The sequence below is a fragment of the Berghia stephanieae genome, chromosome 12, assembly GCF_034508935.2.
Source record: "Berghia stephanieae isolate SIO BIC M18660-M18661 chromosome 12, UCSD_Bste_1.3, whole genome shotgun sequence".
In the NCBI taxonomy this organism is placed as follows: domain Eukaryota; kingdom Metazoa; phylum Mollusca; class Gastropoda; order Nudibranchia; family Aeolidiidae; genus Berghia; species Berghia stephanieae.
Window position 1 is genome coordinate 41,338,379 of NC_088371.1, and position 14,606 is coordinate 41,352,984.

A 14,606-nucleotide genomic window follows, 5' to 3' on the forward strand; every position below is an offset into this window, starting at 1 on the left:
GTGAAGCCAGAATTGTTTTCTGACCCCCCCCCCCCCCCCCCAAGTTGTCCACCCAGAGTGATTGGATAACTGTCTGGTAGATCTGGACGGAACTACTTAAATACTCAGCGACAGACAATACAAGCGACCCGTCCAAAGGGTAGCGAGAAATTATTGCTAATTCATATCCATTTCATGGAATAGAAACCGGGATAAACTCCCGGCTCCGTCCGTGAGCCTTATGGCTCTGAAGGACTGCTATAAGATTACGTGTATCGGGTCAGACATAAGAACCATGGCATCACCAAGATGATGGATGTTAGAAGAGGGGGGGGGGGGGGGGAGAGAGAGAGAGAGAGAGAGAGAGAGAGAGAGAGAGAGGGGGGGGGGGCACTGCACGGTGCCCGACATTCCAGTATCTTCAAAATTTGATTTGAGAAGAAGAAAAAAATTTCTAAAGAAAGAAAGAAAGAAAAGGGAAAATATGGACCAGTATGTGTGTGTGTGTGTGTGTGTGTGTGTGTGTGGGGGGGGTGATAGAAATATTCGTATACGCATATACATACTCTTGGAGATAGAGAGAGAGAGAGAGAGAGAGAGAGAGAGAGAGAGAGAGAGAGCCCGCTTATGTGTTTGGGATCGATGCAATGTAATGGGGACCCCCCCCCCCCCTCAAACAAAAAGACAAACAATAACCCGATAATATTTTGCACCTCTTACGCACCCCCCCCCCCCTCTCTCTCTCTCCCCCCCCCCTCTCTCTCTCCCCCCCCCCCCCCCCTCTCTCTCTCTCTCTCTCTCTCTCTCTCTCTTCCACACACACATAAACAGACGCTCACACAAATACACACAGATATAGAAATTCACATACATCAATAACAACACCCCCCCCCCCCCTTTTCCCACTCTTCCATAGACATACACAACAGCCCCCCCCCCCCCTCCCTCTACCCCTCAGCCTTCACACCAATGATAATAAAAGTCTGGTGGTATATTTAGTGCTGAGCTAGATTCTATCGATCAACGACTGTCTCGTCCGATTTTCGGCGTGGCCACGCAGTGCCGACGCTCACCTACATCACAGTACATATTAGTAATTCACAAATAAACAAATTCCAACAACTTTCGGAGGGCATCGTTCGGGGGTGACTGAAGAAACAACGTTCTCCACGCCAGCTCGGCCTTAGTAAGCCCCGGGATCAAGTTTCTATGAGGCTATGTGGTCTGAGTGGTATGACACTCGCTTTCGGATCAGAAGGAAGGTCCTGGGTTCCAGCCACGCTCGGCGCATAGTTGAGCCCTTGGAAAAGGCTCTTTACTCACATTCTCTCACCGTACTCAGGTGTAAAATGAGTACCTGTCGGAAAAAAATATAGTAACATCAGATCGCCTAAACAGGCGTCTTGTCCTGTTCTACATGTCACGATTTTTCTTTAGGATCTAGTCCAAGGAAAGACTAGAATAACCCTGGCGTCAGCCGCAGTGCAGCGTCGCCGCACAGTGAGCTAAGGCTAGGTGACTTGCTCAAGATAAAGATAAAGATAAAAGATAAAATTCCCTTTATTCATCCCATAGGGGAAATTTGTCTCTAGGGGCTATTCCAAGGGAAGACTGGAATAACCCAGGCGTCAGCCGCTGTGCAGCGCCGCAAATTGAGCTAAGGCGAGGTGACTTGCTCAAGGCCACACAGCGCAGCGGCGGGTTATCGAACTCGATACCTTTCGGGTAGGTAGCAAAGACCATACCGCTGAGCCACGCTGCCACACAGCCTCGAGATAATATTATCAATATCATCATAATATATTGCTGTGGTAAGCGTTAAGGGCCAAACAAGGTGTGACGTGACGTAACACGGTCAAAAATCAATAAACACATCACGACTTCGTCAATCATTATAAAATATAAAAGTCGTTTGAACAGCTGTTGTTACGAACTGGGGTCGCTGGATACGTTGTGGAAGGACGAAGGACACCAGTATATGATGACCTAAGGCAGAGCTGTTACGGACTGGGGTCGCTGGATACGTTGTGGAAGGACGAAGGACAGTATATGATGACCTAAGGCAGAGCTGTTACGGACTGGGGTCGCTGGATACGTTGTGGAATGACGAAGGACACCAGTATATGATGACCTAAGGCAGAGCTGTTACGGACTGGGGTCGCTGGATACGTTGTGGAATGACGAAGGACACCAGTATATGATGACCTAAGGCAGAGCTGCTGCCTACTTGAAATCAGTAGAGCTCAAGGAAAAAAATAATTTCATTGGTTGAACTATTGAATTCAACTCACGATTTGTTTTCTTTTGTGGCAAAAGACTGGCAGTTTGACGTCATTTTTTGGTCAGTATCAGGTCATAACTTTACGAAGGCCACGCTGGCACTGACCAAAAAATGACGTCAAAATGCCAGTCCCTGACAACAAAAGAAAACAAATCGTGAGTTGTATTCAATAGTTCAACCAATGAAATAACTTGTTTCCTTGAGCTCAACTAATGACAACTCACTAGACGCTACACAAACCTAAAAAACGACGTCAAACTGCCAGTCCTAGAGGGCTCTTGTGTCAGGCTATAGATAGTTCGAAGATGACGTCACTCAGGTCTTTGTTTTTGTTTTTTGCCATCCGTGTTTATGAGTAATGTCAACTGAACTGTATTATGCCGACTATAAACGTTCATGGATACACACAGTTTTGTGCGTTGGCCAGTTATACTTCCGGACGCAATGTTGTGAACTTCTTAGCCAAGTGCATACTATCTATACGTTAACGATGGCGACGCACAAGTGCCCGCTCCACACATTTTTTTGTTTTTGTTTTTAGTCCTGGATAGATGCGATAAAAAACATTATTCATTGTCATGTAGCCAGTTATTGGCAATCAGAAAAAAGAGGGGGGGGGAGAGAGAGAGAGAGAGAGAGAGAGAGAGAGAGAGAGAGAGAGAGAGAGAGAGAGAGAGAGAGAGAGAGAGAGAGAGAGAGAGAGAGAGAGAGAGAGAGAGAGAGAGAGAGAGAGAAGACTTATTCAATCGATATCTTACACACATCGACCGTTCATCAAGGGAAGGAACGACAGACAAGCGTCTAAAATAACCGTCTTTATTCTGTGACACATCGCCTCCAAACGGTACACTACACCATGTCGGGCTAGCCAGGTGACGGAAACGGGGTTTTCAACATTTAAAATGCTCAGAAATGTGAAATTGCAGTTTTTGTCTGTTTAATTAACAAACGATATTTCCTTCCCTCAATCAAGCATGAAATCTTAAAATAAGCCTCGCATTCTCTACGAAAAATGTTTTTGTTTTTATTGGTATTTTTATGTTTTGTTTTGTTTTTTTTAAATATTTTTAACATATAAACCGACGCGCACTTATTTACAGGCCTGATAACCCAATTCCTTATGGGCTCACCGTTGTAATGGAAATATAAAAAAAAAAAAGTAAAGAAAAGAATAAGAAAAAAAAGACGCAAAATACATTACAACAATGTTAAACTAGGACCATTAGTGGGTTCGGATGTCAGACCTGAATATTATATACACACAACACGTCGATCTCTTCTAAACCATCGGAAACGATTGGGTAGTGTATTGGTATTCTACTTCACTGTATGTTCACATCGTCTCGTCTTTCTTTCTCTCTCTTCTTGAAACGTCTTTGCTGTATGTCCATTCCCTTCAGATTCAGTTATCGGGCAGTAATTGATTGTTATTATTATTACTATTGATGTTGTTGTTTATTGAGCTATCTCGTATATCTTGAACAAGGAAGTTTGCACCGAGCATCTTGATAAGTAGAAGAACACAAGAACACAACATCAAGGCAAGGCGACGACGACGTGGCCTGCTCGTAAATAAAAGATTGAAACCCCTAACGGGTTGCCGTGATACGCGATCGGGAACAGCGATCGAGAGAGAGCATTCGGGACAGTAATAAAAAAACAAAACAAACAGAAGACATCTTTGGCAATCGATGATGAGGTACTGGAAGAATTAATAATAAAAGCAGAGATTTTATATAGATAGTGTGCGTTTGGTGGGCGGCTATGTGGTCTTGTGGTATGACACTCGCTTTCGGATCGGAAGGTCCTCGGTTCGAGTCTCGCGCTCGGCGCATAGTTGAGTCCTTGGAAAAGGCTCTTTACTCACTTTCTCTCACCGGACTCGGGTGTTAAATGAGTACCTGGCCGTTAACAGCGTTGTCTTTGTCCGAAAAATTGTAATATCGCCTAAAAGGCGGCATGTCCCGTCCTACATGTTAAATGTTGCTGTTGACCAGGGACCCCTTGTAAAGCGCCTTGAGCACATTTAGTGGATATCGCGCTATAAAAAGCTCAATTTATTAATTTATGATTAATTTATTGGTTAAGAAGCTCACAACATTGCCATCCGGAAGTATTACGGACCAACACACAAAACTATATGTAACCTTAAACGTTTATAGTCTGTTTCATACAGTTTAGTGAGAATTACTCATAAACGCGGATGGCAAAAAAAAAAAAGAACAAAGACCCGAGTGATGTCAACTTCATTCTATCTATAGCGCAATATCCACTAAACGTGCTCAACAAAGCGCTTGACAAAGGGTCCCTGACCAACAGACCAATAGCAACACGTAGAACGAGACATGACGCCTGTCTCGGCGATATTGCAAATTTTTTTCGACAGAGACAACGAACCGCTATCGACGGCCAGGTACCCATTTTACATCTGAGTACGGTGAGAGAATGTGAGTAAAAGAGTCTTTTCCAATGACTCAACTATGCGCCGACCGACATGAAAGAAAAAGCACACTCAAACAAGTATATTATAAAGAATTCGCATTTTACGAATCATTGTCTACAACGAACTATTTTTAATTAACAATGTTCCCTTTCCATTCTTTTTTTTTGGTCTCTCTCTCTCTCTCTCTCTCTCTCTCTCTCTCTCTCTCTCTCTCTCTCTCTCTCTCTCTCTCTCTCTCTCTCTCTACACACACACACACACAAACAGAGAGAGAGAGAGAGAGAGACACGTTTTGATTTTGTCATTGTTTTGTTTTTATTGTTTTCTCTTTGGCTTTTTCCATTTTGATCGGTTTATTTCGTTGTCTTCATCTCGTATATCTTTAACAAGGAAGTTTGCACATAAATGAAGGACTAGAAAAGGAAGGGCGGGGGGGGGGGGGGGGGGATGGGGGCGTTGGAAAATAAAAGAAGAAGAAGAAGAGAAGAAGAAGAAGAAGAGAAGAAGAAGAAGAGAAGAAGAAGAAAAGAAGAAGAAGAAGAAAGAAGAAGAAGAAGAAGAAGAAGAAGAAGAAGAAGAAGAAGAAGAAGAAGAGAAGAAGAGAAGAAGAAGAAGAAGAAAGAAGAAGAAGAAGAAGAAGAGAAGAAGAAGAAGAAGAAGAAGAAGAAGAAGAAGAAGAAGAAGAAGAAGAAGAAGAAGAAGAAGAAGAAGAAGAAGAAGAAGAAGAAGAAGAAGAAGAAGAAGAAGAAGAAGAGAAAGAAGAGAAAAAGAAAAGAATCATCTACAAGCAAAATAATGAAAACAAAAAACAAAAAAAAAAAAACGGGAAGAAAAGCTGGATGTCGTAAATAAAAGATTGAAAATAGGACGCTGTGACTGCGATATGATCTGAAAGACGAGGAGGCAATGAGGACACGAACGAAAACAAATATGTTTGAAAACGTACTTATTATTATTATTATTATTATTATTATTATTATTATTATTAGAACATCTCTGTTTATAAATCAATGATGACTCGACTCGACTCGACTCGGGGCTTGGACGAATCAGGAAGTAAACGAGCGGTGTTTCGGTGACTGCAGACGTGTCAAGTACGACGAAAAACGAGTAGAATTCCGACCTTTTTTTTTTTTTTTTTTTGTTCCAATTTCAAAACTTAATTCAAACTAAATTAATAAATTGTCTTTATATAGCGCAATATCCACTAAATGTGCTCAAAGCGCTTTACAAGGGGTCCCTGGTCAACAGCAACATTTAACATGTAGGACGGGACATGACGCCTGTGAGTCACTGTGATGTGAGGCGATATTACAATTTTTCGGACAAAGACAACGCTGTTAACGGCCAGGTACTCATTTTACACCTGAGTACGGTGAGAGAATGTGAGTAAAGAGCCTTTTCCAAGGACTCAACTATGCGCCGAGCGCGAGGCTCGAACCCAGGACCTTCCGATCCGATCCGAAAGCGAGTGGCATACCACTAGACCACATAGCCGCACAATTGATTGAACATGAAAGTTGATGCCAGAGTGTGTAGGTTTTAGGATTATGAGGTGTTCTCATTGTTCACTGTGAGGGCAAATTGTTACAAAGTTGAATATAGCGATCACAATTTTTATCTTCTAAAAACTACGATTAAAAAAAAATAATTCAAGTAGGCATGACTGGTTATTGGAATAACACACAACGCTTATAGATAGAATGAAGTTGACGTCACTCAGGTCCTTGTTATTGTTTTTTGTCATCCACGCTTATGAGTAATTCTTACTAAACTGTATTAACCAGACAATAAACGTTCATGGTTACGGTCATACTTCCGGATGGCAATGTTGTAAGTTTCTTAGCCAGGCGCATACTATCTATAGATAGAATGCGCTTGGCCAAGGAGTTCACAACATTGCCATCCGGAAATATAACGGACCAACACACAAACTATGTGTAACCATGACCTTTTATAGTCTGGTTAATACAGTTTAGTGAGAACAACTCACAAACGCGGATGGCAAAAACAATAACAAAGGCCTGAGTGACGTCATCTGCATACTATCTATATAATGACGGATAGATTGAATATTGAGCCTTTGCAAAAAGGCCGTTTTTTCTTTATTTGTAGTGGGGGGGGGGGGGGGGGAATTCGCCATAATAAGAAAAAAGGCGCGATAGCAATGTTATGAGCTTCTAAGCCAATCGCATACTATCTTTCATAATCTTGATAATATGCGTTTGGCTAAGAAGCTCATAACATTGCTATCCACGATTTGTTCATGTCCAACGATTGGATATTTCTTAACAAATCTAAACACGCTGCTTTGTTTATGAAAGTTGTAAACATACCCGTGTGTCAAGCTGAACAAAATGACCAATCGTGATGTAAGATACTTCAAAAGCTGTGAATACTTCTCACTATGTGGGTCATTTTGAGCACGCTTTGCAATGTGACCAATAACCTAGAGCACATGGAAAGGGAATAGAGATCATGCCCATTGCTTCTTCCACTCGCTCGGCGACGTGTCATCAAATTGCCACCAAAGAGTATGAGTCGCCTGTTAGGAAAACATATAATTTATGCTATTGCTCTCACAATAGCCTTCTACAGTCGTGACGTCACTTCCCTCGTAATGACTCATAGTAACTTAGCAACTGGTTCTAAACTATCGGAGTAATGGCATATGCCCTGATGAAATATTTCTCCGTCGAGCATAAAAGTGTGTCCAGAGGAGAAAACATTATAAACCTGATCATGTTTTGACTTTTTTACATTATGATAACAGGACACGTGAAAACGGTCTCGCCAGCCCGCTGTGGGCAAGAACCTGAGACGGCAGAACGGTGTGTTGTGACGATGCTACCCGGCGGGTTTGCGACGGTGCACGAATGCGGACCAGACTTTGCTGATTGGGTCGATTGTCATAACATAGTAGTGTGAAAACCATAAGAGGCTGCTGCCAGCATGAAGATTAAAAAGAACCAATTTTCTTTGTTTAGAACCAAGCTGCTCATTGTTGGGCGACGTGACGTCAGACTATTGAATCCTATATTCGCCACTGTTGACAGTCTGACTGGTCACTTTCGACATCTTGAGCTTTTTATAATAAAAAAAAAAAATTAAAAAAAAAAAAATTGAGCTTTTATATAGAGCAATATCCACTAAACGTGCTCAAAGCGCTTTACAAGGGGTCCCTGGCCAACAGCAACACATAACATGTAGGACGAGACATGACGCCTGTCAGGCGATATTACAATTTTTTTTTGGGACAGAGACAACGCTGTTAACGGCCAGGTACTCATTTTACACCTGAGTACGGTGAGAGAATGTGAGTAAAGAGCCTTCTCCAAGGACTCAACTATGCGCCGAGCGAGGCTCGAACCCAGGACCTTCCGATCCGAAAGCGAGTGTCATACCACTAGACCACATAGCCGCACAATAAAGCTGAACAAGTGTGTAATGGTAATGGTAGAACGTCTGGCCGGTAATCAGAGGACGACTGTTTTTTTTTGGGATGTTTTTTTTTCTTTCTTTCTTTCTTTGTCTGGAAACATGTCATACACACTTGTTCAGTTCTTTATCTTACACCGGTGCCAGCTCCTTAATTTCTTAATTTGAGCTTTTTTATAGCGCAATATCCACTCAACATGCTCAAAGCGCTATACAAAGGGTCCCTGGCCAACAGCAACAATTAACAAGTAGGACGAGACACGACACCAGTTAGACGATATATTACAATTATTTTCACGACCGACCGAGACAACGCTGTTAAAGGCCATATACTTATTTTACATCAGAGTACAATGAGAGAATGTGTGACGTGTAAACAACCTTTACCAAGGTCTCGCCTGTGTACCGCTCAGACTCAGACTCAAAGCAGGACTCATAAACTACAACACACAAGAAGCCTGGTGCGAGGAGTGGAAAAGGAATAAGCCAACAGGAGGGGAACTAATTGAAGAACCCTGTAAAGTCTCCCAGGTCTACAGGATCAACCAAGAAAATACTGGGTAGCTGCAAATAGACTACGGTCAAAACATACAAGAACAGCTGCCAACATGTACAAATGGGGGCTCCAAGAATCACCAACATGCCCAAAGTGCAACCAAGCACCACAAGATGCAAACCACCTCGTACTAGATTGCTCAGAGACAAAACAATTCGAACTGCTTCAAAATCCCACAGACAAGACCACAAAACTACAGAAATTCTTTCATCATTAGAACTATCTCGGAGTGGAATGGGCTGGATGAACTGGTCATCATGGCACCACACCTAAACGATTTCAAGGCCCAACTGACATGGGCCCGCGCCCAATGAGGACGCCGCTGAAATACAACCAGACCATTGGTTTCTTCAGCGCCAACCATACAGATACAGATAGATAGATAGATAGATAGATAGATAGATAGATAGATGTTGAGCTTGAATGTAGTCTCCAGTACCCCATATTAAATCAATTGAGAAAATGAGAGCATTTGGGACATTGGTGAATCAGACAAGGAATACATTACATCCACATTCGATTATATCCCCCTACAAATCAATTATACTCTGTCAGACTTTGGTGAATCAGACAAGGAATACATTACATGCACATTCGATTATATCCCCCTACAAATCAATTATACTCTGTCAGACATTGGTGAATCAGACAAGGAATACATTACATCCACATTCGATTATATCCCCCTACAAATCAATTATACTGTCAGACTTTGGTGAATCAGACAAGGAATACATTACATGCACATTCGATTATATCCCCCTACAAATCAATTATACTCTGTCAGACATTGGTGAATCAGACAAGGAATACATTACATGCACATTCGATTATATCCCCCTACAAATCAATTATACTGTGTCAGGCATTGGTGAATCAGACAAGGAATACATTACATCCACATTCGATTATATCCCCCTACAAATCAATTATACTGTGTCAGGCATTGGTGAATCAGGAAGGATTACATTACATTCGTGTTTGATTGTATCCCTACAAATCAATTGTATTGTCATACATTGATGTATCAGGACAGATTAAATTACATCTGTGTTTGATTATACGATACTCTATCCCCCTACACATTAGTAATTGGTTATATTCTGTCATACATTGGTGTATCTGGAAGGATAACAATATTCATTTTTGATTATATCCCCCTACAAATCATTGATACTCTGTCATACATTGGTGTATCTGGAAGGATAACAATATTCATTTTTGATTATATCCCCCTACAAATCATTGATACTCTGTCATACATTGGTGTATCTGGAAGGATAACAATATTCATTTTTGATGATATCCCCCTACAAATCATTGATACTCTGTCATACATTGGTGTATCTGGAAGGATAACAATATTCATTTTTGATGATATCCCCCTACAAATCATTGATACTCTGTCATACATTGGTGTATCTGGAAGGATAACAATATTCATTTTTGATGATATCTCCCTACAAATCATTGATACTCTGTCATACATTGGTGTATCTGGAAGGATAACAATATTCATTTTTGATGATATCCCCCTACAAATCATTGATACTCTGTCATACATTGGTGTATCTGGAAGGATAACAATATTCATTTTTGATGATATCCCCCTACAAATCATTGATACTCTGTCATACATTGGTGTATCTGGAAGGATAACAATATTCATTTTTGATGATATCCCCCTACAAATCATTGATACTCTGTCATACATTGGTGTATCTGGAAGGATAACAATATTCATTTTTGATGATATCCCCCTACAAATCATTGATACTCTGTCATACATTGGTGTATCTGGAAGGATAACAATATTCATTTTTGATTATATCTCCCTACAAATCATTGATACTCTGTCAGATCTGTGACAGACACAAACAAAACATCTGTATTTTCTTCGCAAACAATTTTTAAAAAGCTAAAAAATCCAAAGTTGCAGAGTGTTTATTACATGAGTGTCCAAGAAAGAGCTTGAGAAGGGAAAAAGTCAGCGAAAGAATTGAGGAAAGAGGACCATATAATATATAGAAAAGAAAAGTACAGAGGAATGGGAGAAGATGAGAGGATTTGTCTTGATGATGTATTAATTTTGGACTTGAACTATGGGTATTTTGCACAATGGTCATATGGTATATCAACTGGGTCACAAAGGGATAAAAGGGGGAGTTAGGAGTGGGAATAGAACCTGGCATATAAGTATTATAAAGTAAAAAAGGAAAATTAATTTTTTTTCCAAATATGTAGTTATGTGATCTTGTGGTAAGACACACACCTTCAGTTCAGGAAGTCCAGGGTTTGTGCCTTGCTCTGAGCAGCGCATAGTTCAGTCTTTGGAAAAGGCTCTTGACTTGCATTCTCTCATCGCACTCAGATGTAAAATGAGAATACCTGGCCGTTAAAAAATGGTAATATTGCCTAACAAGGGGGCCCGGCCATGTCTCGTCCTACATGCTGACTAGCAACCCCTTGTAAAGCGCTTTAAGCACGTTTAGTGGATATTGCGCTATGGAAATGCTCAAGTTTATTGCTTAAAGACACACAAGACCACAATATAACTACAACTACAACAACAATGAAAAAGTAAAAGCCTTTGACTTACCCTGAGTCTTGATCTCAAACTTGTTTTCCTGATTAGGATCCGTGAGCCACAGAGTAAAGCATCTCCAATTGGGCTTACAGAACACAGACGTATAATTTACAGAATCCACTTCGACCTCCAACCCAGTCGCATTTCCAATTTTGTTTGCTGCATCCACTTTTCCGGAATTCTCCCGGTCTGAATTATTTGTTTCCGTATTATCATCTCCGTAATCGAAGTTTACATCTTCGGGTTTCTTCTTAGCACCGTGAAGGGATTTTGGAGCTTGGTATTTGGCACATCGTATGAAAGCCGAAGATGTTTTGTAGGTACCCGATGGTTTTGCATCTGGTTTGGATTTGGTATCCGTTTCAGCTTTAGACTTCGACCCGCTGCCGCCACCCTCATGGTCATTTTGGGAATTGCCGATTATAATAGCGGGCATCATGTCTTCCCCAAACTCGTCGACATTATGAGTCTCGTCATTGTAATCTGTATCATCGACATCATTATCATCATCATCGTCGTCGTCGTAGTCGTTGTCATGGTAATCGTAATCAAAATGAGACTTGGAGTCATCCTGATGTCCTACCAAATTCTCATGGATGTCATTGTGATCGACATTTTGATGATGATTGTTGTTGTTGTTGTTGTTGTTGTTGTTGTCGTGTGAGGCAAAGTCAAACTTCCAAGGTAAGTCTGAGTACGATGCCGAAGAATCATCAGTTTGGTTCTTCGAGTCTTGGCAGTGAACTAGAATGAGGTCAATAATTAAAAAATATTATGAGAGTCTCTACAGTAAGATCTTGTATTGAATTGTGATGTAAAACATGGATGTTGTCTGAAACAATGAGTTTCTTATAGAATTTTGTCATGAATTATGTTATCAAATTTTATTGGCTTATCATTTTCATCAAGAGAGCAGTAAGAATTATATATTCAAATTCAATGTTTAATAACTATAAAGTTTCTTTGACTGAAAATTGTTATGAAAATATTATGATTTGTAATCTATTTGTAAGAAATTCAGTCTTGTCGCCGGGCAAACACAATTATTCAATTTTTATCCAACCTCAAATCATATTGTACTCTTTTCACGAGGTAAAACGATTCCCAGATCTGCACTTATTATAGAATTATTATCTTATTTACTCTTACTTTAAAGTTATTTTCTATCCTTTCCTCTCCAGTCCTCTGCAACAACGTTGCTTAATAACATTGTTAGAAAAAAAAAAAAAATTGTAAAGCACAATATCCACTAAAGGAGTTCAAAGCACTTTTACTTATTCATATATTTTAGAAAAGAGGATAAAGGGTTGATATAACATTATCAAAAGTTCAAGGTCAAGAATACTCACCAGAAATGAAATTGCATAGTGCGATGATGATAACTGCTTTGGTGAAGAGGACTGTAACTGTAAATCGCAATTTCAACATTTCTCCTCTCATTCTCCTATTGTTGATCACTCTGAATACACATATTCTTTATTTGTCAACCATTTACACCACAGTTCATAAAACCCTTATGACATAAAGAAAAAAGAAAAGGAAAGAATAAACAGATTTTGTCTTCTATTACCATAAAATTGGGGGTCCTGGTAGCTCAGTTGGTACAGCAATCGCTTCACACACAAAGGTACCGAGATTGAACCCGGGTGCCGTCGAGATTTTTTCCCCCAGATCTCTCTGTCCACCCAACAGAGATTGGGTAGCTGGTAATAATAATAATAATAATAATAAGCATTTTTATATAGCGCCTTTCGTCGAAACCTCAAAGCGCTTTAAAAAACTCGAATACATTTCAACCAAAATATCAAAACAATTAAGAGCATAAAAGGGCATCAATACATCATCACTTATGACGAAGATCATTGACTGCTGCTAATAAATTAAATTAATTTAATTGAGCTTTTATATAGCGCAATATCCACTCATGCTCAAAGCGTTTTACAAGGGTTCCCTGACCAAAAACAACATTTAACTTTAACATGTAGGACGGAACATGACGCCTGTTATGCGATATTACCATTTTTTCGGACAAAGACAATGCTGTTAACGGCCAGGTACTCATTTTACACATTAGTACGGTGAGAGAGTGTGAGTAAAGAGCCTTCTCCAAGGACTCAACTATGCACCGAGCGAGGCTTAGACCTTCCGATCCGAAAGCGAGTGTCATACCACCAGACCACAGAATTGGAATTGAAAATACTGAGACCTCTAAATTATGTGATGGAATCGACACGTATACTTATTGACAGGTCTGATAACCCAAATTGTTGTCATGGAAATATCCTCCAACGAAATAATAATAATAATAATAATAATAATAATAATAATAATAATAATAATAAAAAATAATAAATAACCTGGCGTTAAATCTAACTAAAGTTTTCTTTAAATGAATGGACTTTACTTTTACTTTTAAATGAAATTTAGAGCCTATATTTTCTATTTCAAAATAATATGGCAATACGGTGAAAGTTTGAAACAGGTATTCCAGGAGCGAGTAATGAAAAAGATACACCAATAAAGTTGCATCATAAATCCATAAATTTAAATTAGAATTACACTGCGTCACAACATTCCGTTTTTTATAATAAGAAATAAATTAAAGTAAGGTTCCAACTACAAGCCTACAAATTCCCAACGAAAGCATTAGTGTATAATTGCGGCATTCATCCTATTGAAATGTGAACTTCGTTGTATTTATAAATAATATTTTATTACTTGAAAAAACTCAGGTTTGTTTACAGTAACAAATTCACAACAGGTTGCTTGCTTGTGAAAGTTTGGCTTGAATGTCAAGAAGTTGACAAGTAAAAAGATCATTTGCCCGAATTACATTTGGGTCCTTTACACTAACTGAAGAGACGTGCAATGATGTCTACCACACTCAGTAGCAAAATGACAAAAGATATTTCCCACTCACGTCCATTCATCAACAAGAATAACTTCGTTTCTCGAAGGTTTAGCCTGGGCCAGACATTCTAATTGATTCCACTGGCTTCACCACAAAAGCTCCAGACAGCTTGACCCAGACACAATCAACAACATAAAAAATGGACTCGTCCTTTCAACTTCCCACTGTAAAGTGCATGTCGTCGAATGCCAAAGGTCCCTGTGTCCTCACATGAAAACTATTCGGAATCGGTCCAAGAAAACAGCTCGTCGTGTGACGATTTTCGGAATAAAACAACACTTCAAGGACCATTCCACTTCATGGAAAGGGGTGTAAGCCTTATTCCAAGGGAAACAAGTCCCACAAAAAAAATTTACTTTTGTAATTACACTGATTAATTCCCTTGTGTTCATTATTCAACCTATACACAGA

The 14,606-nt window shown here is 39.9% G+C and overlaps 1 protein-coding gene across 4 annotated transcripts in view; it reads right to left on the reverse strand.

Annotated features, from left to right (window-relative positions):
- The window catches only part of LOC144958003 (uncharacterized), a 78,867-nt gene extending 64,480 nt beyond the window's left edge, over positions 1-14,387 (reverse strand). Inside the window, exons 1-3 of one of the 4 annotated variants that reach the window (XM_078889586.1) lie at positions 14,205-14,387; positions 12,634-12,797; positions 11,297-12,028 (exon numbers count right to left, since the gene is read on the reverse strand). In XM_078889586.1, the coding sequence (XP_078745712.1) occupies positions 11,297-12,028; positions 12,634-12,724 (823 nt within the window). In that variant the 5' untranslated portion in view covers positions 12,725-12,797; positions 14,205-14,387. Of the gene's footprint in view, positions 1-11,296; positions 12,029-12,633; positions 12,798-14,002 lie in introns of all 4 variants that reach the window. The other 3 variants (XM_078889587.1, XM_078889589.1, XM_078889588.1) reach the window with 3 other exon arrangements.
- Between the last annotated feature and the right edge of the window lie 219 nt (positions 14,388-14,606).